This window comes from Lepidochelys kempii, chromosome 8 (genome assembly GCF_965140265.1).
Source record: "Lepidochelys kempii isolate rLepKem1 chromosome 8, rLepKem1.hap2, whole genome shotgun sequence".
Taxonomy (NCBI): Eukaryota; Metazoa; Chordata; order Testudines; family Cheloniidae; genus Lepidochelys; species Lepidochelys kempii.
This window is the reverse complement of record NC_133263.1, coordinates 12,314,087-12,340,064: the sequence shown is the minus strand read 5'-3', so window position 1 is coordinate 12,340,064 and position 25,978 is coordinate 12,314,087. Positions and strand designations below refer to the sequence as shown.

The 25,978-nt window shown below is 41.4% G+C and overlaps 1 protein-coding gene across 6 annotated transcripts in view; it reads left to right on the top strand.

Moving 5' to 3' along the window:
- Window positions 1–9,935: 9,935 nt before the first annotated feature.
- SEC24A (SEC24 homolog A, COPII coat complex component) overlaps window positions 9,936–25,978 on the top strand; it is a 51,586-nt gene continuing 35,543 nt past the window's right edge. For 4 of the 6 annotated variants that reach the window (XM_073355539.1, XM_073355538.1, XM_073355542.1 and 1 more), the window contains exons 1-3: window positions 9,937–10,092; window positions 17,800–18,318; window positions 22,273–22,437. In XM_073355539.1, the coding sequence (XP_073211640.1) occupies window positions 10,014–10,092; window positions 17,800–18,318; window positions 22,273–22,437 (763 nt within the window). In that variant the 5' untranslated portion in view covers window positions 9,937–10,013. Of the gene's footprint in view, window positions 10,093–14,143; window positions 14,245–17,799; window positions 18,319–22,272; window positions 22,438–25,978 lie in introns of those variants that run through there. The other 2 variants (XM_073355543.1, XM_073355540.1) reach the window with 2 other exon arrangements.

The following is a 25,978-nucleotide window of genomic DNA, read 5'->3' as shown; positions in this document are numbered from 1 at the left end:
AGTAACGTGATAAAGTCTTAATATAATTTATCAAAGTGTGAACTACGACCAAACCAAAAGCAATTGGCTTTAAAGCCCCAGCACGGTACATGATTCTGCTCAGCTTGCCTATATGTAGCCTCCATATATAGTGACATTGCACTTTATACCTGCTTCTGAGAGAAGTTTGAGTAAATTATCCTTGAAGTAGAGTCATGAGCCAAAAAAAATCACCTGCAACAGCATTCATTGAAACTACAACAACTTTTAAGTTTCATTCTTCCTTTTTGCACGTACATTGTGTCTCATTTAAAAACAAAGAAATGCTGAACAACCCAGAAATACTGTACTTCTTTCTAGCCTTCCACCGGTCCATAAATACCTTACAGTAAGAACTCTCAGGAATATGCAAGAAGCCATCAAATTAATGTACATAAGCAATACCAGAGTTTAAATGATTTCTCCCCTAAATTCTACAAACCTTCCCATCACAGTTATTGCAGAACAGTAAATAAAATTGCATATAAAGAGCAACTCCAACAACTATGCCCCACAAAAGATAAACAGGACTTAATCTATAACGGCTGCCAGGAGATAGCCTTACTGAAACATTGACTTCATTGCGTCCTCTGTAAGACCATATGGTACCTAAGGGTTAAATAAGCCCACATATATTCACAGCCCCACTGACCAAATCCATTTGATGAAAGACAGATTGGCATCATACAATATATGCAAAGTCCTGCTCCAGCTACACTTAGCAAAACTGTCTCACCACAATGCTTATATTCTGTTACTAGATGGCAAGGAAACTTTGAATTACTATACCTGTTATAAATACCCTTAAATAATCTGATTTGGGGAAGGATCTATAAATGAGATTTCCACCATATTCAACCAGCCTCTGCCAGTACAGAAGCTAGGAACTCAGTATGGTATCACACTATTGTCTCTGCTTTTTAACCTGGCACTAGGATGTCTGGCAGCCAAAATGAGGCCACACAAGAAAATTGCTAATGGTCATTTCAGATATAAAATATCCTCATACATAGAATACATTCTTTAACTCATGATAGATCCACATCATAAAATCTCCCCAAATATGTTGAGTTACAAAGTCAGTCATGTTACATCCACGGTGATGGCTGGATGAAAATAATGGAGTTTCACTATACTTCAGGCTTTCAGCCATAAAATCAATTACTGTCTTTTAACATGCACTGTTATGGTACTGGAAGGACCTTAATCCACCCACACTAATGGAATTGAGAAAGAAAGTATCCAAAAGGACCTAGCCAACATCCTAGTGATGGAACAGATGCTACAGAAGACAACATAAAAGCTGGCTATCTCACTTAGCAACCATTGCAAAATATCCTTGACAATTAAACAAACAATAAGGGTAATCCTCAGAAGCCTGGCTAATAACTGATAAAGGCACAGATCTTTTTCCAAATTCATAAAAATATATCCTTCATCTGAATAACTCTCTCGCTGTCTCTTCCTCTCCCATCACTGCTGCTAGGGCCTAACTAGCTACAATCACACCTTGCTGCACAATGAAAAAAATCTAATACAAGAAAATCCAGTGTGAATTGCTACATCTTTAGAGCCTGATCTGATTCCAATGTAATCAATGAAAAGACTCCCATTGATCTAAATTAGAAATGAATTGGACCCTTATACCACTATTTGGAGAATACCATCCCCTCGGTTATACAAAACATGTTGTTAACAATGAACAACCAATAAAAAAATTCTCAGTGCTGTTTTTTAGATTATACAGAAACTTTTTTTTCTGTTCAAATGAGGAATTTTTGAAATTCCACCTTTACTGTGTGAGGATTTGTTGGTGAAGGCACTTTAGTGATTTAAGCATTTGTATGGCTTTTTTGTTTTTAATGGCATAATCCAATAAGTAATGTGATGTGCATATTGTATAATCACATACTTGTCTTGCTTATATATGACTCTTTATAAATGTTAATCTCAGGTTTCCTATTAAAAAGTGAACTACTTGTTGGCTGCAATAAGAATACTGAAATCCTAAACTCCCTTCTTATTCAAGTTGGATAACTGATAGAGATGTGCGCCAAAGTATTCTGGTTGGGAGGAGTAGACTTTTAAGAGCCAGCATTACAGCATTTGAAGGCTGTTCAGTGACCTGTATGAAATGAGCTGCCAGTAAACAAACGTCTATCCCACAGAACAACCAACACAGTTCACCCTAGCCTCATGAGAGAGACTCAGTTAAGGCCTGAATCAGCCACAAAGACTATACCATATTCATTTACTAATTTCCATTCAGTCCTTTCAAACATTTATAAATTTATCACTGGAATATACTCCATTATGCAAATCTGAAAAGGAACAAGTTAGTAATTTGGTCATCTGAAGAGTAATTAGATGGTAGTAGAAAATACTAAAAATAAAAAGTATCTTTGTTTTGTAACTTGAGGCAGGATTGAAACAATAAGATAAGACAATCATATAAGAGGAAATTGATAAATTTGAATGAATTTGGACACCTTTTTTTAGAAAACGTGGTTGGAATAGAAGTAGCTCAAGCATTAAAAATATCATGAGTTAATAGTTTATCTTATATTTAAAATTGGATGAATATGAAATATTAAGCCAAATTCAGCCCTGGGGTACATGGGATTCTTTTGTTCATTTTTTTTGGTCCTTTGTTCATCTCTTTTTACATGTTGTTGCTTTAATCTTCTCCATTTGATGTTTTAATTTTTACTTTATTAATAAAGATTTTTGAAATATTGTCTAATTATCTTTTCAAATATTTAATTTTTTTAGTAATAAAGATTTGCATCAGAGTCCCATTGAAATTAACAGAGACTTGCAAGGAAGCATGGGGCCACCTGAATAAATCGTATTGCAAGAACAGGACCAGAGATACTTCTTTGAACTTTGACTATACAAACTTTTATTTTACATTGCTAATTTTGAATGTTATTGTTGGAGGTATGCAGTGTAATTGTAGCCCTATTGGTCCCAGGATATTAGAGAGACAAGGTGGGAGAGGTAATATCTTTTACTGGACCAACTTCTGTTGTTGAGAGAGACAAGGGGTATGTCTACACTACGGAATAAGGTCGAATTTATAGAAGTCGGTTTTTTAGAAATCGGTTTTATATATTCGAGTGTGTGTGTCCCCACAGAAAATGCTCTAAGTGCATTAAGTGCGTTAACTCGGCGGAGTGCTTCCACAGTACCGAGGCTAGAGTCGACTTCCGGAGCATTGCACTGTGGATAGCTATCCCACAGTTCCCGCAGTCTCCGCTGCCCATTGGAATTCTGGGTTGAAATCCCAATGCCTGATGGGGCTAAAACATTGTCGCGGGTGGTTCTGGGTACATATCGTCAGGCCCCCGTTCCCTCCCTCCCTCCGTGAAAGCAAGGGCAGACAATTGTTTCGCACCTTTTTTCCTGAGTTACCTGTGCAGACGCCATACCACGGCAAGCATGGAGCCCGCTCAGGTAACCGTCACCCTATGTCTCCTGGGTGCTGGCAGACGTGGTACGGCATTGCTACACAGTAGCAGCAACCCCTTGCCTTCTGGCAGCAGACGGTACAGTACGACTGGTAGCCGTCATCGTCATGTCCGAGGTGCTCCTGGTCACGTCGGCTGGGAGCGCCTGGACAGACATGGGCGCAGGGACTAAATTTGGAGTGACTTGACCAGGTCATTCTCTTTAGTCCTGCAGTCAGTCCTATTGAACCGTCTTATGGTGAGCAGGCAGGCGATACGGATTGCTAGCAGTCGTACTGTACCATCTTCTGCCGGGCAGGCAAGAGATGAGGATGGCTAGCAGTCGTACTGTACCATCTTCTGCCGAGCAGCCATGAGATGTGGATGGCATGCAGTCCTTCTGCACCGTCTGCTGCCAGCCAAAGATGTAAAAGATAGATGGAGTGGATCAAAACAAGAAATAGACCAGATTTGTTTTGTACTCATTTGCCTCCTCCCCTGTCTAGGGGACTCATTCCTCTAGGTCACACTGCAGTCACTCACAGAGAAGGTGCAGCGAGGTAAATCTAGCCATGTATCAATCAGAGGCCAGGCTAACCTCCTTGTTCCAATAAGAACAATAACTTAGGTGCACCATTTCTTATTGGAACCCTCCGTGAAGTCCTGCCTGAAATACTCCTTGATGTAAAGACACCCCCTTTGTTGATTTTAGCTCCCTGAAGCCAACCCTGTAAGCCGTGTCGTCAGTCGCCCCTCCCTCCATCAGAGCAACGGCAGACAATCATTCCGCGCCTTTTTTCTGTGCGGACGCCATACCAAGGCAAGCATGGAGGCCGCTCAGCTCACTTTGGCAATTAGGAGCACATTAAACACCACACGCATTATCCAGCAGTATATGCAGCACCAGAACCTGGCAAAGCGATACCGGGCGAGGAGGCGACGTCAGCGCGGTCACGTGAGTGATCAGGACATGGACACAAATTTCTCTAAAAGCATGGGCCCTGTCAATGCATGCATCATGGTGCTAATGGGGCAGGTTCATGCTGTGGAACGCCGATTCTGGGCTCGGGAAACAAGCACAGACTGGTGGGACCACATAGTGTTGCAGGTCTGGGATGATTCCCAGTGGCTGCGAAACTTTCGCATGCGTAAGGGCACTTTCATGGAACTTTGTAACTTGCTTTCCCCTGCCCTGAGGCACGTGAATACCAAGATGAGAGCAGCCCTCACAGTTGAGAAGCAAGTGGCGATAGCCCTGTGGAAGCTTGCAACGCCAGACAGCTACCGGTCAGTTGGGAATCAATTTGGAGTGGGCAAATCTACCGTGGGGGCTGCTGTGATGCAGGTAGCCCACGCAATCAAAGATCTGCTGATATCAAGGGTAGTGACCCTGGGAAATGTGCAGGTCATAGTGGATGGCTTTGCTGCAATGGGATTCCCTAACTGTGGTGGGGCCATAGACGGAACCCATATCCCTATCTTGGCACCGGAGCACCAAGCCGGCGAGTACATAAACCGCAAGGGGTACTTTTCAATAGTGCTGCAAGCTCTGGTGGATCACAAGAGACGTTTCACCAACATCAGCGTGGGATGGCCGGGAAAGGTACATGACGCTCGCATCTTCAGGAACTCTGGTCTGTTTCAAAAGCTGCAGGAAGGGACTTTATTCCCAGACCAGAAAATAACTGTTGGGGATGTTGAAATGCCTATATGTATCCTTGGGGACCCAGCCTACCCCTTAATGCCATGGCTCATGAAGCCGTACACAGGCAGCCTGGACAGTAGTCAGGAGCTGTTCAACTACAGGCTGAGCAAGTGCAGAATGGTGGTAGAATGTGCATTTAGATGTTTAAAGGTGAGCTGGCGCAGTTTACTGACTCGCTTAGACCTCAGCGAAACCAATATTCCCACTGTTATTACTGCTTGCTGTGTGCTCCACAATATCTGTGAGAGTAAGGGGGAGACGTTTATTGCAGGGTGGGAGGTTGAGGCAAATCGCCTGGCTGCTGGTTATGCGCAGCGAGACACCAAGGCGGTTAGAAGAGCACAGGAGGGCGCGGTACGCATCAGAGAAGCTTTGAAAACCAGTTTCATGACTGGCCAGGCTACGGTGTGAAAGTTCTGTTTGTTTCTCCTTGATGAAACCCCCCGCCCCTTGGTTCACTCTACTTCCCTGTAAGCTAACCACCCGCCCCTCCTCCCTTCAATCACCGCTTGCAGAGGCAATAAAGTCATTGTTGCTTCACATTCATGCATTCTTTATTCATTCATCACACAAATAGGGAGATGACTACCAAGGTAGCCCAGGAGGGGTGGTGGAGGAGGGAAGGAAAATGCCACACAGCACTTTAAGCACAGCACTTTAAAAGTTTACAACTTTAAAATTTATTGAATGACAGCCTTCTTTTTTTTGGGCAATCCTCTGTGGTGGAGTGGCTGGTTGGCCGGAGGCCCCCCCACCGCATTCTTGGGCGTCTGGGTGTGGAGGCTATGGAACTTGGGGAGGAGGGCGGTTGGTTACACAGGGGCTGTAGTGGCAGTCTGTGCTCCAGCTGCCTTTGCTGCAGCTCAACCATACACTGGAGCATACTGGTTTGGTCCTCCAGCAGCCTCAGCATTGAATCCTGCCTCCTCTCATCACACTGCCGCCACATTTGAGCTTCAGCCCTGTCTTCAGCCCGCCACTTACTCTCTTCAGCCCGCCACCTCTCCTCCTGGTCATTTTGTGCTTTCCTGCACTCTGACATTATTTGCCTCCACGCATTCGTCTGTGCTCTGTCAGTGTGGAAGGACAGCATGAGCTCGGAGAACATGTCATCGCGAGTGTGTTTTTTTTTCTTTCTAAGCTTCACTAGCCTCTGGGAAGGAGAAGATCCTGTGACCATTGAAACACATGCAGCTGGTGGAGAAAAAAAAAGGGACAGCGGTATTTAAAAAGACACATTTTGTAAAACAGTCGCTACACTCTTTCAGGGTAAACCTTGCTGTTAACATTACATACATAGCACATGTGCTTTCGTTACAAGGTCGCATTTTGCTTCCCCCCACCGCGTGGCTACCCCCTCAACCTTCCCCCCTCCCTGTGGCTAACAGCGGGGAACATTTCTGTTTAGCCACAGGCAAACAGCCCAGCAGGAACGGGCTCCTCTGAGTGTCCTCTGAAGAAAAGCACTCTATTTCAACCAGGTGACCATGAATTATATCTCACTCTCCTGAGGATAACACAGAGAGATAAAGAACGGATGTTGTTTGAATGCCAGCAAACATACACTGCAATGCTTTGTTCTACAATGATTCCCGAGTACGTGTTACTGGCCTGGAGTGGTAAAGTGTCCTACCATGAAGGACGCAATAAGGCTGCCCTCCCCAGAAACCTTTTGCAAAGGCTTTGGGAGTACATCTAGGAGAACCGCGAATGCCAGGGCAAAGTAATCCTTTCACATGCTTGCTTTTAAACCATGAATAGTATTTTAAAAGGTACACTCACCAGAGGTCCCTTCTCTGCCTGCTGGGTCCAGGAGGCAGCCTTGGGTGGGTTCGGGGGGTATTGGCTCCAGGTCCAGGGTGAGAAACAGTTCCTGGCTGTCGGGAAAACCGGTTTCTCCGCTTGCTTGCTGTGAGCTATCTACAACCTCATCATCATCATCATCTTCTTCGTCCCCAAAACCTGCTTCCGTATTGCCTTCATCTCCATTGAAGGAGTCAAACAACACGGCTGGGGTAGTGGTGGCTGAACCCCCTAAAATGGCATGCAGCTCATCATAGAAGCGGCATGTTTGGGGCTCTGACCCGGAGCGGCCGTTTGCCTCTCTGGTTTTCTGGTAGGCTTGCCTCAGCTCCTTCAGTTTCACGCGGCACTGCTTCGGGTCCCTGTTATGGCCTCTGTCCTTCATGCCCTGGGAGATTTTGACAAAGGTTTTGGCATTTCGAAAACTGGAACGGAGTTCTGATAGCATGGATTCCTCTCCCCAAATAGCGATCAGATCCCGTACCTCCCGTTCAGTCCATGCTGGAGCTCTTTTGCGATTCTGGGACTCCATCATGGTCACCTCTGTTGATGAGCTCTGCATGGTCACCTGCAGCTTGCCACGCTGGCCAAACAGGAAATGAGATTCAAAAGTTCGTGGTTCTTTTCCTGTCTACCTGGCCAGTGCATCTGAGTTGAGAGTGCTGTCCAGAGCGGTCACAATGGAGCACTCTGGGATAGCTCCCGGAGGCCAATACCGTCGAATTGTGTCCACAGTACTCCAAATTCAAGCCGGCAAGGCCGATTTAAGCGCTAATCCACTTGTCGGGGTGGAGTAAGGAAATCGATTTTAAGAGCCCTTTAAGTCGAAATAAAGGGCTTCATCGTGTGGACGGCTGCAGGTTTACATCGATTTAATGCTGCTAAATTCGACCTAAAGTCCTAGTGTAGACCAGGGCAAGCTTTCAAACCACACAGAATTCTTCTTCAGGTCTGTGAAAGGTACTCCAAGTGTCACAGCTAAATGCAAGGTGGAACAGATTGTTTAGCATAAGACATTAACACTGTTGGAGGTAAAATAAAGCACAAACAGTTATCTTAAGTTTGTATTTTAAATATATTTATATTTAAATATAGCACAACCTCATGCTATGCACAAAAGTGATGGAAAACACAGTGCTGGGAAGTGCTTAGGTACTACAGTGACTGAAATCACCCTAAGAAAGATAGATTTTGCATTTTTTGTATATTCCCAACCCAGATGATGCATTGGTCTGAAAGGAGTGAAAGATGAGGCACCAAGGTCCAGAGTAAATGGAAATGAAAGTTAAGCATGTGTGTAAATGCTTGCACGATCAGGACCTAAACTGGTATGCTGGATTTCTACAATCATCATTTCATCCTTTCACAGGTGCTTTAAAGAGTTGCTAATCTTTTAAGGAATTTTTTAAAAATATTCTCTTTATAACAATACTGTCAGTATTATTTCATATTTCCTTTTTTCACTATTTGTATTATTAGTAGGAAGAACATTTGGCTGAAAAGCTAGTATTTAGTGTTTCTAAAGTCCTCTGCTCCTGTTGCTTATTCCCACTGGGTTAATGACATTTCAGAGATTGTTCCCCTCCAGGCTAAAATTCTAAATTGTTTACTTTTATGTCAGGATGTTATGCCCATGCCCTAAACCCCAATCCGGCAAGGAACTCCATGCAGTTGGACCCCTGCTCCTGTTTGGAGACCTCTTGAGATCCACTTGCATGTTGCTCCTTGCAGGATCGGGACTCTGCTTTCTCAATAATCTTGCTCTCTCCCCCCACCCAGGATTCTAATAGGTAGGTGGTGGTGCTCTTCCTTCTGAGTTAGAATTGCTGCCATAGGTGTTGGAACTAGAGGTGCAGGGGGTGCTGCAGCGCCCCCTGGCTTGAAGGGGTTTCCATTATATACAAGGGTTTACAAGGGATAGCTCAGTGGTTTGAGCATTGGCCTGCTAAACCCAGGGTTGTGAGTTCAATCCTTGAGGGGGCCATTTAGGGATCTGGGGCAAAAATTAGAGATTGGTCCTGCTTTGAGCAGGGGGTTGGGCTAGATGACCTCCTGAGGTCCCTTCCAACCCTGAGATTCTATGATTCTATGATTGGTTCAATGGCTCTCAGCATCCCGACTATAAAAACTGTTCCAGCACCCCTGATTGCTGCACCAAAATTTATGACATTTATGTTGTGGGAATTTAAGTGGAATCTTTTTGCATGTAAAGCAGAAGTGGTCTTGTGATTCTTATAAACCCTGGGCCACTTTCCAAAAGAGAAGAAGTTCCTTTTGATGTCACTGGGAGTTTTGCCACTGACTTCAACCTGAACAGGATCACGCCCAAGGGAATTCTGCTGTCACGTTAGAGTCATTACATTCTGCATCCCTAATATTCCTTCCTCTTTCCCTCCATTCCCAGCCCCATTTCAGCTGGATGGATGCCCTCTTTTTCTCGCCTAAATTATTGTGCAGTAGGTCGTTTGCCTGGCTCCTGTGTTTGGGGATTTTCCCAGAAAAAATGATACTGTGTTGGTGCTCAAACAGGGGTGGACAGATATCATTATATTAATAAAAATAATGAGTCCTCGTTATTTTTGCTGATACAGACTAACCACTCTGAAACCTGTCATTATATTCATGTAAGCTATTGTTATTATGACATGAAATATATTGGTTTAGAAATGAAAAGCTACAATTAACTACTCAGTGGGAGACAAAATAAACCCAAACTCTAATACCAGGCTGGACCACTCCATGCCTTATTGGGATCCAGGAATCGCGCTACAGCTGTCCAAAGAACGACCAAGTCCCGCCAGACCGAACTCCCGCTTTGAAACCCCAACAACTCCAGACTCCGCCCCGTCGATGCTCTGGCCCCGCCCACTGCTGCAGAACGCTTGGTCCCGGAAATGCCACGTGTACGGAGTGCGCCTGCGCGGTGTAGCTGTCGGTCCCTTCCGGTGGGTGGTTCCCTCCCTCCGTCCTTCCCCCCCCGCCCCCAGGCTCGGCGCTGGGGCCGGGCGAACACAGGCAGAGTTGTGTCCGCTCCCGCCATGGCCCAGCCCGGGAGACCCCCCGCCGCCTCCGGACACAGCAGCCAGAACGGGGCCGGAGAGGAACGCTACAGCAACGGTGAGGCCAAGCCGCCGGGGACCGAGGGTCCGGCCGCTCCCTGCCTCGAGGCTGAGGGGAAGCTCGGCCGCTCCCAGGGGGAGGGCGAGGAGAAACCGTGCAATTCCCCGGGCCAGGGCAGGCCGGAGACCCGGGCCGGGGCTGGCGGCGCCTTGCGGGGAGCCCGGTCCTTAGCGGAGCCTCCGTGCCCGGCCCTTTGTCCGGGGATGCCCCAGCGAGCAGGCCCCCGGGCGGTGGGTGGGCGCCTGAGGCCCGGCGGGGCCAGTCACTGATCCTCCCCAGCTGCCTTCTCACCGGGCCACGGAGGGGTCGAGCAGCCGTGCTGGGGGGGATGGTCGGCCACAGGGGTCTCCAGTGGGCGAGGCCTGCGTTTTCCCGGGATAAAGTTTGCCCCTGAGGCCTCCGCGCTCCCCCACACTGGTCCCGTGGCGGGGCCGAGCGCGCTCAGCTCCCCTGTGCGGGCAGTCAGAGGGCCGGGGCTCGTGGGACGTCCGCTTGTGCTCAGTTTCAGGTCTGAGTGGCCGTGTGCGTGCCACGTAGGATGCGGGTCATCCTTTTGGATCCTTTATGATGTGCTCATCACTGCAGTATCGGAACACCCTTCCCAAACTGGGTGGGTGGGGAAGGGCACGAGCTGTGCCCCGCAGATACACCCAGTGACAGCTTTCGGTGGTTTCAGAGCTGCTACCGTGTTCGTCTGTATCCGCAAAAAGAAAAGGAGGACTTGTGGCACCTTAGAGACTAACCAATTTATTTGAGCATAAGCTTTTGTGAGCTACAGCTCACTTCATCGGATGCATGCTTTCTGTGGGAGACTAGTGCAAACCGGTTAAAAACAACAACAAACAAACCTATGGGGAAGGAACCTTCCTGTCTGTGAGGTTGTATGTGTGTGGATGGGCATTACTGAGAAAACATTTTCCAAGCACCTTCCCTTCTTGTGGAATTTTGAGCAAATCACATTCAAATTGGCTACTAGTTTCATCACTAGAATACACACGGGACGTTTGTTAACCTATTTTGCTTTATTCTAACAAGATTTAGCAACAAGCCATAAAAAGTGGCCAGATCTTGAGTTAAAAGATGTTTGGTAGCTACATTAAAGATTTCAGTATCTGATCGCAAACAGCTTTGCACATACCGTTTTTCTTTATGTCCATCAGTAAAGTTATAGAGGAAAATTTGTTGGACTTTTAAGAAGGGACTGGATTATTTTTAACACTAGTATCATGAAAGGACATAACCTGATCCCTATGCAGGGGATGGAGTTCTTACTCTCACAAACCCCAGTGCACATACAGTAGGTGGTCATGAGGCTTTGTTCTCGGGAAACATCAGGTAAAATGGCACAGATTGGGTACTACATGAGATGATGAGCAAATGATTTGAATTTGCCGTAATAGAATAGTATTTATATGAAAATCAGTCTGTGTTAGCCCATTATTTGGTAAATAAGTTGTTATCCTCTGCTCACATTATAATGAGAGAGAAGTTTTAATAACATGAATATGGTCCTCAGACTGCTACAGTATGCACATTGTTTTCCTTTTTTAGGAAAAAAGCCCTAATTTGTAAAATAAAGTTTTTGAGTGAGAGAGAGATTTATTTTATAGTATATCTGACCAATTATAGATTGCATTCAACTTTCTAAATTCAGAACTCATTCATAATCTGAGTGCCTGTGACCTTTTGTAATGTAGTGTACATGTGGCACTGTGGTTATCGCTTGAAGTGGGAGAATCCTGTAACTTTAGAGTAAAGCACATAATGTAATTTTTACTTTGCAGTTTATGCAAAAACAGTGTTATCCCATTCAATAAATTGTATTATCTGGGAGCTCTTTGGTTTTAATTTTTTGTAACCACTGATTTAGTTAATATTGTCTGGAGTAGGAATGGGCTGAAGTTATCAGAGATGTTTTAAGGAGAGAGTTGAAGGAGGATGCATGGCAGGCTAGTTGGGAGTGTCTGGCATAGGGAAAAGGAAATGAAAAGGAGAATTATGCAAGTTTTTTGTTTTTGTTGATGATGTCATCTTCAGATATGTCATGTTAAATGTAACACTTTGATCACTAGTCTTTTAAATGCAGGAAATCTGTTAAATTGTTGTGTAAGCACTGACAGTGTTCTCAGCACTCTTAAAAACATGCATGGAGAAGTAGTCCTGCCCCCAAAGACCTTGCATGTTGTGATGCATTAAAAATCAAGTGCAGACTGAGCAATAATATATCTTTTTTTAACATGTGGCTGTGTGACAATTTTTATAATGGCCAGAGTAGCTCCTAGATTTACAGTGGTAGTTGTATGTCGGAAGTAAGCCTTGTTTATGTTCATATAGGCTATTCCAGCTTTTCACTGCAACTTTTTGCTCATCACGTATTTAGCAGGTTACCTCCTGAGCATACATGTTCATATACAACCTTAAATTGTTACTAGCAGCACTGTGTTGTTCATCTGTCTAAGTTGCTGAGTGTTGTATATTGGGTTGCTTCAGTAATCATCCCCTCCAATACTTCAACAGCTGTAGCACTGAGCATTTGTTGACAGTAAAATGAAGTAGGCTCATAAAAGATGAAAACTCATCTGCTTTTGGTGATAAGCATATTAATAGTCCTGCATTTTAAATAAACAGACTAACTTGAGTATTTGTAATGTAAATACATGTGTTTGATTTCTTTAAATATCTTCTGCTAGAATCATATGATCTCATGCTATAATGTCATGATGTTTCAGAAACTTTTAAGTTTTGATCAGGGCTGCAGGAGCTCTGTGGTGAGGTGGTGAAATTCAGCTGCACCAATCCCTATGTCCATTTTAGATATTTGACTTTCATTACTATAGTAGCTAAGTGGAAGTACTGTTGTTCCTGTTTTTACAGATGGGAAACTGAGGCACAGAGTAAGTCACTTGCACAAAGTCACACAGGAAGTCTGGGAATTGAATTTGAGTCCCTCAAGTTCCAGACTAGCACCCTAACCACTGGAACAACCTGCATCACCTTAAATGCCTTGGCAACACTAATTTATTTTCCTGCTATGAAATACCCTTTATTCCCATCCTTTGTTAGATGTGTGTACTTTTTGTAGGTTATGTTTCATAATAGAGAATACTAATTGACATAACATTTGCTAATTTTCAACAATAATTACTCTTTTGGATGAATTTTATGCTGTTTTCTCTAGGTGCCTGCCTCTACTCCCTGGGCCTTGTTTTCTGTGACACTGGGGAGATGAGCCACCGACACCAAGGAAGGGAGAAGTTTTTAGCCAGTGTTAATGGCTTATCTCCCCAGCTCTCTTTTCCTTGACTGTGGTGCTCTTCAGGCATTGTAGCTCATCAGTCTGTGCTTCTGGTTGCAAGCTGGACTCCCATGGAAATAAGCAGAACATAAGCAGTGTAATCCAATTAGGTTTTTCTGGTGAAGAAAGCTGGAGAGGAAAAGGCAGATCCCGCCAGGGCAAAGAGATGAAAACTAAAATAAGTATCTGGCTGCAGCAAAATGGCAAATTCTGAGGCATCTTGTAAACAGGCCATGTTCCACAGCTATAGAATGGAGTCTGTAGGGCTCTGATCATGATGAATGGGGGCAGTTCATATCCCTTAAAGCTCTTATTTCAGATTTTCTACACACATGGGCAGAGTTTACTGTATTGGTTTACACTGGATGTGGGTGAACTTTTTCAGACAAATAGCATATTTGACCAAAAATGCAGTTTCAGTATTCATGAATTTGTGTCGAGTTCAGCAAATAGTTTTGAGCAAACTGAAAAAGTCAAAACTAAGTATTTTGACCTGAAATTTTTTGTTTAACTTTCAGGCATTTTGATGAAAGCTAAAGAAAGGAGGAGTAAAGTCACAAAATGACTGGAGGAGGTGGTGAATTTGTCTCCCTTATAGGCTTTAGCCCAGTGGTCTGGGTACTCAGCTGGTATGTGGGAGACCTGGGTTCAGTTCCCCCCTCTGTCTGCCTGCTATGGAGAAGGGTTTTGAACCGGAGTCTACTACATTGCAGAACAGTACATTGAAGAACTGTACCCTAGCCACGGGGATATTCTGGTGTGAAGTGCTTTCTCAGTCTTTTCCCTTGGTGCTGTTCCACTTTTATAAATAGTGATTGGATCAGGGACTGCAATTTGGGTCTCTCATCTCCCAGGTGAGTGCCCTAATTCCATGTTGGTAGAGTCACTCGTTCCCTGGCCCAATGATTATTTACAAATGAGAGAATCTCTTTTGTGCTTGCAAGTAAAGTTACTATATAAATATTTAAATTTTTAATATTGTTCATAAAACCTTACATTTGCTATATTTACAATATGTCAATATCTTTGGAGCCAGTCAGTTCAATGACAAAACAAGAATGTACGAAGCACAATCCAACTATGTATATTAAACACGTATCTCTTTGTAAGCAACTCTACTTTGATTGGTTAATTTAAAATAGCACACTGGCATTTACTTTTTTTCAGTGCAGAAGTATTGTTAAAACAGTCTCCAGAGATAAAATGTCTTTACATTTGTTTGTAGATGACAGTGAAAAATATCATCTTGAGGATTGTATTGCGAATTGGACTGGCAAAAGTAATATTGAGTTGTATTCTTCTGACACTATAATTTCCTTTTCATGGATTTTTAACCTCATCTTCATCTTCATCTCCTCTCCGCCCCCCCCCCATCCATTGACAAACTTCTCAACAGATTTATTTTTTATTTATTTTTTTCAAGCTGTTATCCTAATTATAATTTTCTCTTAAAATACAGTAGTACATTAAACAAAAAGAGTTCACTGTCATGTTTCTGGCTACTGTAGTATCAACAGAGTTAAGAAGATTTGGTGACAGCCGATTCTTGTCAGGGAATCTGAATACTGTATTTTTGTTTGAAAAGCAGGTGTTCAGTGATCCAGGAATGATTCTCATGCATCTGTTTTATATATATTATGTATTGTAAATGTTGATCTTATCACTGAAGTCATGGGAGAACTGAGGATATTTTAGTTACCTGTGTAGAATGAAGGGAAAGAAATTAGAGGTTCTCCTTCAGAGACAGAAGTGAGGACGCATTGAGCGAAATAATCGATATATTCCCTTCTTAAGATCTGTCTTGAAGACTGAAACAGTGAGATTTCAGTTAATGCAATTTGACCTAAACCGCTTGAAACATCTTTTTTGCAAACTTCAGAGATAACCAACATGACTGTTTCCTTATTTTTAATACAGTAGAACAGTTAAAATACTGTGTTAACTTTAAGGTTGCTACTGTGTATGCACATCAAGGAATGCTTGCTTAAAAACCTAAGCATTTAAAGCAAAGACCTCTTTTATAATCACTTAAATGGGCATGCAAAAATCGCATAACATTTTTAAAAACTTGAGGTGATGGAATGGGAAGTCATTCAGAAAGACACAGCTTCACTACGAATAGCCAAAAACAGTTCAAGAGAGAAGTTGTGACAGAAAAATAGTTGTAATGTCAACTGAGATACAATAGGCAGCATATTTAGATCACCCAAAAACGTTTCACTTAGAGATATATACCGCCTCCCTTCAGGGTGGGAATGTGTGTCCAGTGGATAACATACGATGTGTATAACTTACAACTGTGGTCTTCAATTCTAAGATCTTGAAAAAAAATTATTTTGATTCGGAATGAAAACTTGAAATTTCCTGTGGAAAGCAAATTCTGAAAGATTTAATTTCACAAAAATCAAACATTTATCAGCTGTCTGCCACTTGCAGCTTGGGGATCCTAGAAAGCCCTGGATTGAGTCCCAAGGCTACTTGAGCTTCCAGGTTCATCATTCCATGTCAGGGAGCCTGCAAACCTTGAGGTCCTTAGTTCTGGGACAGTCTGATGGTGGGGCTGTCCTGGAACAGTGAATCCTGGATGCCCAAGGCTCCTCAGCAGCGCGCCAGGCAAGCTGGCAGGAAACAAGGAGGGTTTACGGTGTGAACTTGCCTGTGTTTTTTGTGAAAGATTTGGTTTCTGTGAAACATTTTGCTTTTGACAAAATAGTATTTTCCAATAAAAACCTATTTTGTTAAAAAATTCTCCACCAGCTGTAGTCCCAACATTGTGAATATAAATAATGTAGTACTATTTTCCCTTATTGTATCTAGTTGTCATCTTTAAAATATGGAAAACTAATGGTGTCCTAAGAATGTAAATCATTCTCAAAATGGCTAATGGTTTCAAAAACTGCTTGCTTCTGAATATCTTCTCCAAATGAATTCAGTTTAGTTCAGCTATACCAGCCAGCAAAAATCTAAAAAGCAGATTAAATGCATAGGCTACTTTTTTTTTACTTCACTGAGCAAAATTTCTGAGAATTATTTGGTGGCAGAATTGACCTCTGTCCCATGATCCTGACAGAGATGCTTTTTAAAAAGTATTGAGAAAAATGTAGCTGCTAATTAAGTGTAAACAGCAGCTTTTAAAAAGCATTTTCACTCTTGGTAACTTCAGCATGTATACTCTGTTCACCAGCCTTCATGTGTGCACAACAGTTACTTGGGGAATCAATGCAAACGCATGCAGCCATGTTAGTATGATCAAACCAATATATGATACAATATATGATTTTCCCCTCAGACACATTTGGCTTAGCTGATTGTCACTTGGCTTTAAATGGGCAATAGAAAATAACTTTTTTATTAACTGGCTTCCAGAACTTGCATTTTCCAAAGTAAGTGCTACTGAGTAATGAGTAATATGGGGATGAGTTTTTCCTTTTTTCTAAAACTGACCACTAGAAGTTTTCATTGTCAAGCTTGTGGGAAATAGCAGTCATGGTTTATTACCTTAAGAACTATGCTGATATGTCCACTAACTTAACAGTAGGGTCAATCATCATGTTAAAAGGATCAGAGGGGTAGCCATGTTAGTCTGGATCTGTAAAAGCGGCAAAGAGTCCTGTGGCACCTTATAGACTAACAGACGTATGGGAGCATAAGCTTTCGTGGGATGCATCCGACGAAGTGGGTATTCACCCACGAAAGCTTATGTTCCAATACGTCTGTTAGTCTATAAGGTGCCACAGGACTCTTTGCCACATATTAAAAGGAATATTACTAAATTGTTTCAAACTCCAAGCATATTTTTTTCCCTATCTGCCATCTACATTTAATTGCCTCATTCTGGTTCACCAGGCAGTTGCATGCAAGAGCATCGCAGTTATGTTTGATTCGCTTTTATTGGACGTCTGGCTTCCGTATGTTCACATGCAAACATCATCCAGGGATAATGGCCCTTGTTCAAACCTGAAACTTTTAGAGAATATCAGGATTCTACTAGGTTTCAGAGTAGCAGCTGTGTTAGTCTGTATTCGCAAAAAGAAAAGGAGTACTTGTGGCACCTTAGAGACTAACAAATTTGGAAATACTAACAAATTTGTTAGTCTCTAAGGTGCCAAAAGTACTCCTTTTCTTTTTGAGGAGGTGCCACAAGTACTCCTTTTCTTTTTGAGGATTCTACTAGGTTGTCATAAAAATAATTAAAGGATTAGTGTATTAAGAGCACTTAATTATGAAGTTCATGTGTCTTATACTGCTCTCCTTATACCTGGCTTGTTACTAAAAGCACTTCATTACTAAGGGACTAGTGGTAAATTCCCAGGGGCCATAAATAAGTGATATATTGTTGGGAAGCTGGAAATTTCTTCTTGGGTGCACAGTATGCAACACTGACTCTTTGAAGGCTTTTTTTCTTGCAGGTCCTGTGGAAAACTCACTGATGCATTCATCACAAATGTTAGATGGCCAAGGATTCAGCTCTGCAGTTCCAGGATTATACTCGCATCAGATACCAACAAAGGTTCCTCTGCATCCATCTTCTGGACAATATAACTTTGGTTCTCAGAATGTTTCTCCATTAAGTAATCAGGGATCTGGGCAGACTCTTAGTAGACCACCTGTGGGACCTACTTCTATGGCACCTTTGCAACATACAAGTTCTGTTCCCCAAATGCTCCCTCCGTCACAAAACTCTGCTGCTATACCATCATCTTCTAATAGCTTCATTCCTGGAGCTCATCCCCCAGCACTTTCAAACTGGCAGTATAGTCAGACTCCTATGAGTCAGCCAACTGGGTCTCAAACAAACCATTTTGCTCATGTAGCAGGAACAGTATCAACCCAGCCATTATCATCAGGGAGCACAAATCCTGCAACAAGCTATCAGTATACTGTTTCCCCTGGAGGTCCTCCACTTCAAAACAGCTACATGAAACCAGGTAAGTGAGATAAGGTAAACATAAGGACTCTTGTATAATTCAGTCCAAACATATGCCACTCTACATCTGGTTGAAAAAATTGATTCTCACTTCAGCTGTTGTAGCTAAAAATAAAGATCTGATTCTGCAGTGACTCATAATGGTTGTGGAACTGCATTGTTGAACTAGATGCTCTGATGAAATGCAGTTTTGAGCTACTTAGAGAACTTCCATTCACTTCAAAGAAAGTTCCATGTAGGGGGCAGACTCTTAATTTTGTGTTTTGGAGAATGCTGCAACAGGCATTTGCTGGGAGTTGGCCTTTCTCACTCATTGTCATGTTTAAATTTATGTTTAATACTGCTTATGTAGGTCAAATGTTTACATGTCTTAATGCTTTCTAGGGGTTCCTTCTCACAGCTCTGAACCTAGCACTACTTCGTACCTCTCTGTGGTAGCTACCTGCCTTTTTAAAAAAGGAAGAGAAGGACTAGAAATATAGAGAACTGAGGGTTGGCAAAAATATATTATATTTGTGTGTGTGTGTGTAAACACATACACAGTACAGAGGTTGGGTGAGCATATATGGTACCTGTATGCCCTTTCATGCTCTTCTGAATGATGCCTATCTGAACATTTGTACACTTGGATCAAATCTTGGACTCTTGCGATTTTCTGTCAGTGGTGGGGGTGTGAGTGTGTGCAAGTTGAAGGTTTTTTAGGTTTTCTGTTAGTCATTTAATGCTGGCAGTTCTCAGCGTGGCCTTCCTCAGGAAGTTGCAACTTGAACTCTTTGAGCATAGTTTGTTGAGTCATACAACATTCATTCTGAAATACAGAAGGCTGGTATGTATGTGTGTTTGCAAGGAGAAGCTGGGAGAAAGCAGTGATGCTACAGTTCAGTTGCTTACTTCACTCTAGACAGGGATGATTTGTTCAGGAAAACACAGCCCAGGCACACAGACTTCATTGAGCACAGCACCGATATCAAAACATACATTAGCAAATAAATCTCACTAATGTTTCTCTTTTCCCTGGTAATATGCACCAGCCAGTCTCCATCCAGCCTTATCACTGGCTTCTGTTAGTGGTAAATGTTTAACATTTTTTGGTCACATTTTCTTAAATGCATGAATTTGTCAAGCTATAATAGTTTCTTCAGGTTTCAGAGTAACAGCCGTGTTAGTCTGTATTCGCAAAAAGAAAAGGAGTACTTGTGGCACCTTAGAGACTAACCAATTTATTTGAGCATGAGCTTTCGTGAGCTACAGCTCACTTCATCGGATGCATTCAGTGGAAAATACAGTGGGGAGATTTATATACACAGAGAACATGAAACCCTGGGTGTTACCATACACACTGTAACGAGAGTGATCCTGTATTCAGTTTCATGGAGTAAATAAAATGTATACACACAATTCTTCTATGTCCATCTTTTTGCCAGTTCTGTAATGTTTTACATAATAGAAACAATAACCACCAATAGTTTCAGAGTAACAGCTGTGTTAGTCTGTATTTGCAAAAAGAAAAGGAGTACTTGTGGCACCTTAGAGACTAACCAATTTATTTGAGCATAAGCTTTCGTGAGCTACAATTCACTTCATCGGACGCATACTGTGGAAAGTGTAGAAGATTCTTTTATACGCACAAAGCATGAAAAAATACCTCTCCCCACCCCACTCTCCTGCTGGCAATCTGCTATTGTGAACTGTAGCTCACGAAAGCTTATGCTCAAATAAATTGGTTAGTCTCTAAGGTGCCACAAGTACTCCTTTTCTTTTTGCGAATAGTTTCTTCAGCATCGTTCACTAAAGCAAGTCAAGTATCTGGAATAGTAGGCCTCAACATTTTATGGGAAGTAAGGAAACATGAATAGTGATATGCATATTGTTAAATGGAAAACTTAGTATACTTCTTGATAGAAAGCTTCCTTACTCTGAATTTCTAGTTTTCACTCCATCCCAAGTTGTTTGTCTCTAGAAAGTTTCTGAGAAGTGTGAAACGGGCTATAAAAGTGATAGAGCAGCACATTATTCGATGTATCACCTCTTTTTTGTGTGTGCCCTATGATATGCAGGTGACAATTTGCATAACACAGCTGATTTTAACCATTTTGGAAACACAGTACAGATGCAAACCACTTGTACAGTTTCAGTTCACTACAGTTTTATCATCCGGTTTCTACTATCCAATTCACATACAGCAGTTCCTTTTCTAAGTATTCTCCTACTGAGCACACATTCCTGTTAATGGGAGTCATGTGCTGTCCTTGTATAAAGTTTATTGCAAATCAAAGCAACTGGAATGCTAAAGCAAATATTTCCCTTGTGGATGACTTTTAAACCCATGTTGACTGATATGTCATTGTTAACTGTGCACATTAAAAGGAAACTAATTGCATAGTGGCTTTCAAATTGTGATCTGTGAGCCATTAATGTTCATGGAGATACCCCTTGTAGTCCATAGGTGGAGGGAAATTAAGTATCAAGGAGTAGATTGCTTGAAGAAAAGGCAGACCTTGTGAGACTGGTTTTTCAGAGTGGTCTACAGAATAAAAATGAAGAACTGTAATAGCCGGACTGTCATAGCCATGATGCAATAAAAATTCTTCCTGAATTAAATCAGTTGTAATTATTTGTAGAATTAGTGACATGTATTGTATTTAAAATTTAGATGGTATAACTTAGTGTGGTGGCCAGATGCTTCTTGTATTTAGTGGGAGCAAAGGTCTCTGCTAGTGTTGGTAATGTACCTTGCCCTAAAATATCTCTGTTGGCAAAGTCTCAGGTAAAGGAACAAAATGGAAATAATCATGATAAAGATCTACTTTTCTTTGATGTCACCACGGCAGATACACCTGGAGTATTGAATGTTGTTTCATAAGTAATCAAGCAGATAATTTTTTAAACAATCAGTTAAATTTGTGTAGTCTGGTCTGACAACTTACTAAATAATCAGTGTACTATAGAAGTACTTTTAATGTATTTTAATGTGTGGCCACATGCTGCCCATCCTGGTGAAGATCTGATGTACTGACAAAAGTTGGTGCTTGATCCTTGGAGAAGGTATTAACTATTCCAAATTTAGTTAATGACTGATAGTGCGCCTGATGCTTTTAGAGAAGGGTAGACCTACCACCTCTGAAATGGAAAAAGGTGTGCTCCTAGGATGACTCTTAAGTGTAAAGTAAAAAAGTAAAGTCAGGATGGCAATCAAATAAGTAATTGTCTTTAAATTATCCATGGATGTCCAGGAAGGGGAAAATCTTCCATTGGCTAAGGGAGGGATGAAGTTACAGAAAAACGGTGTGATCTTAGAACTTCTGTACATTTCTCTAACCTAGGAAGATAAAACACTTCATGTGAGCTTTTCAATATATAGATGCTAATACTCCTTTGTGTAGTATCCTTGACCTAGAGTATTTAGTTTCAAAACAAAAATCCCTTGCATTGCGTGAGTATACTTGGGTTGTGTCTCATTGCTGCAGCATTCTCAGTGTAAAATCTTTGTTGACCAGTAATTAAAAAAAAATCTAGAAAATACGTATTTCTAACAATGACTGCTTAGCATCAAATCATATAGGTGGCAGATGAACATCTTGTCAAGGGAAATCTGTGGTGTTTTTTTTAGTATGAATTTATACGATCATTAGATGCATAGTATTGACTTAGGCTGGCATTTTCAAAGGCAACTCTCGTGGTTAATGTGCTTTGAAAATCTTGCTGTAATGGTTATGAATCATCAAAACAGGTGGTGACATAGATCATGGAGCTGCAGAAGTCCCAGTACGTAAGGATGAGAAGAAAAACTGGCAAAGAGCTGTTAAACTTCATGTGCTTCTTTTGGGGTTTCTGTATCTTGTGCTGATGTTTCCAATGAATAAATAAGATCAATATTTAGATTGACCTGTATGTAAGTAACCATCTGTGACTCTTCAGTCGGTTTAAAGCTCTTGAAAATGAATTATCTCTGCAGGCTCTGTTCCTCCACCAGTGAATCGGCCGTTAGCTCCTGTTAGACCTCCTCTAGGACCTCCTCCAGCTGGAGGTCTACCTTTAGTGAGGCCATCGGCAACCCCAGTAGGACCGCCTAACAGCTCTTTACCCCAACCTCTGCTAAATTCAGCTACAAACCAAGAAGGTAAGGGATTGATCAGTTCTCTTTATTTGGTTTTTCCATATCAATATAGGTAATTGTAAATACAGAAATTAAACTCACTCAAGATGACTTAGTGAACAGAAACTTTTGGCTGCTGGAAAACTTTCCCATGATTTCACGGAAGTAACTGTGCTTCAGAACTCTTCCATTTTTTTTGATATCTGAATGTTTTCATCACCAGTACTTCCCAAATGACTCTGCTGGAGGATCTTTTTTCTTAAACTTCAAACATTTTTTTTTAACTTAGAGGTAGTTCAAATATGAAATGAAATGTTTCACAAATATTAGTTTGATACTATATTTTCAGAACAAATTTATTTCACGTGTGTTGAATTTGTGTTGCAATGTCTTTCTGAAAAAACTGTACTAATAATGCACTGATTGTATTGCATTGACGTAAGTTGAAAATTTGACATCAGTGTAGCATAGTTTCCTCACAGTTTCAAGATAAAACTGATGGGAGAAAGACAGTATATTATTTCCCATTGACAGAGGCAAACAAGACAAGTAAAAAACTGAGTGTTCAAAATAGATATTTGTGAGTGATACATGTGTGATGTTATGCCCTTGGTTTTTATATTCACTTTTGTACTTAGGAGGGATTTTTCTTTTCCCATTGTTTCAAAACTGTTTGGGAAATTTAAATCTCTTATCACCAATTCTGCAGCAACTACAGAGGGTTAAAATCTGTTACTCCTGCATAGAGTTCTTCCCTTTATACAGTAGGATCAAAATAGGAGTTAGCATCATTTGAATCATGGTATCGTTACTCCTGGAGTGGAACGGGGACTGCTATGTACAGGGTTGTCCCGTGGGGAAATTTTATAAAATGTGAGCTCTGCAATGCTGTGTCAGATTTAAGTGCTGTACATTATATTTAACTTTTGTAGTGAAACTTTTGAATCATACTTACTGTGTGCTTTCTTTACAGTATGTTAAGGTAGTTGGAGAGTGACACCTGCTTTTAATACCCTATGCAGTACCAGCTGTCCAGGACTATCAATAATCAAAGAAAAAATATGGCAGTCCTGAGATTTACTCCTATGGCTGCTGCACAAGTATGCCATTGTGTTTAAGCACCCATCACTGCTTTGTACCAAACCAGGGTGGATTTGATTTAAATCACTAGTCAGGAAGGCTCGATTTAATCATGGATTTCTACATAAAAGTGTGTTCTTCTTGGTTATAACCTTAATATATATTCTTCACAACTCAGAGATAGATGTCGGTTTCATTTTTAGAAGGCACACACTATACAGTTTTAAAGTGATTTATTTTGAAAACTTTCCAGATTAGTTTTACAGCTATATCAGAAAATGAATGATTGTTTGGTTAATTAATTTACCAAAGGTAATTGAAACAGATATTTATGAAGTCATTGGGAGGTGAACTATCTCCAGTTCAACAGGTTAATCATTAATATTTGGGAGATTTTCTTGCCATGCTGTATCAGGAGGAGAGCATCACCAGACAGACATTTAAATTGTTTTATTTAACTAAAACAACAACTTTGTGTATTCTGGATTTTTGTGTTCAACAGCAAACATAATATTTTAACAAAACAAGCGCATGAATTTTTGAATTTAGTTAAACATTCAAGTTTTTCTTTGTTGCCCTGTTTGCATTGTGCACTCATGACTGACTTACACACAGATAGAGGAACTTCATTAAAATATTCCCAAACTGGGTCTCTCTTATGGTCTGCTGCCATTATAGGTTTTTCCTTCTTGTGACAGAATGGTATGGTAGATCTCAAATCAATATAGGCTACACTTAAGACTTCTGGAATATGCTGCTCAAACAGTTTCACTTTTGTTTCTACTGCCTGTTCCTCCCTTCTCACATTTATCTCCAGACTTCTTCTCCTTGTCCAGATCTGTTCTGTCCCCAACAATCTTCTATTCATTGAACTTTTTAAAATTTTGCACTTTTAGAGAGAGGTAAGGGATTGACTCTGGGTACTCAAATTTGAGAGGGACAATAGGTTTGAAGTCTGTTATTTGTCACCTCTATATATTTACTTATTTAAAAACATTTTTGCTGTTAAGCATGTTATCTCTGGAGAGACAAATCCACAGTTTGAGAACTGCAAAACTAAGCATCTCTGATGGATCTTCTAGACTGAGCACTGAGTCCCATTGGGTAGATAGAAAGATTAACCTAAATAATCTATACAGAAGCCCCTGGAATCCCATAAAATTGGGTTCCTAATCCTGAACTACTGGAATTTATTTACAAAACTTTTCTTAAATATTACATGTTTAGATTCTCATACTATAGAATTAAGAACATAAGAATGGCCATACTGGGTCAGACCAAAGGTCCATCCAGTCCAGTATCCTGTCTACCGACAGTGGCTAATGCCAGGTGCCCCAGAGGGAGTGAACCTAACAGGTAATGATCTAGTGATCTCTCTCCTTCCATCCATCTCCACCCTCTGACAAACAGAGGCTAGGGACACCATTCCTTACCTATCCTGGCTAGTAGCCATTAATGGACTTAACCTCCATGAATTTATCCAGTTTTCTTTTTAACTCTGTTATCGTCCTAGCCTTCACAGCCTCCTCAGGCAAGGAGTTCCACAGGTTGACTGTGCACTGGGTGAAGAAGAACTTCCTTTTATTTGTTTTAAATCTGCTACCAATTAATTTCATGTGGTGGCCCCTAGTTCTTATATTATGGGCACAAGTAAACAACTTTTCCTTATTCACTTTCTCCACACCACTCATGATTTTATATACCTCTATCATTTCCCCCCTTAGTCTCCTATTTTCCAAGCTGAAAAGTCCTAGCCTCTTTAATCTCTCCTCATATGGACACATTCCAAACCCCGAATCATTTTAGTTGCCCTTTTCTGAACCTTTTCTAATGCCAGTATATCTTTTTTGAGATGAGGGGACCACATCTGTACGCAGTATTCAAGATGTGGGCATACCATGGATTTATATAAGGGCAATAAGATATTCTCCATCTTATTCTCTGTCCCTTTTTTAATGATTCTTAACATCCCGTTTGCTTTTTTGACTGCTGCTGCACACTGCATGGACATCTTCAGAGAACTATCCACAATGACTCTAAGATCTCTTTCCTGATTAGTTGTAACTAAATTAGCCCCCATCATATTATATGTATAGTTGGGGTTATTTTTTCCAATGTGCATTACTTTACATTTATCCACATTACATTTCATTTGCCATTTTGTTGCCCAATCACTTAGTTTTGTGAGATCTTTTTGAAGTTCTTCACAGTCTGCTTTGGTCTTAACTATCTTGAGCAGTTTAGTACCATCTGCAAACTTTGCCACCTCGCTGTTTACCCCTTCCTTCAGATCATTTATAAATAGGTTGAATAGGATTCGTCCTAGGACTGACCCTTGGGGAACACCAATAGTTACCCCTCTCCCTTCTGAAAATTTACCATTTATTCCTATCCTTTATTCCCTGTCTTTTAACCAGTTCTCAATCCATGAGAGGATCTTCCCTCTGATCCAATGACAACTTAATTTACATAAGAGCCTTTGGTG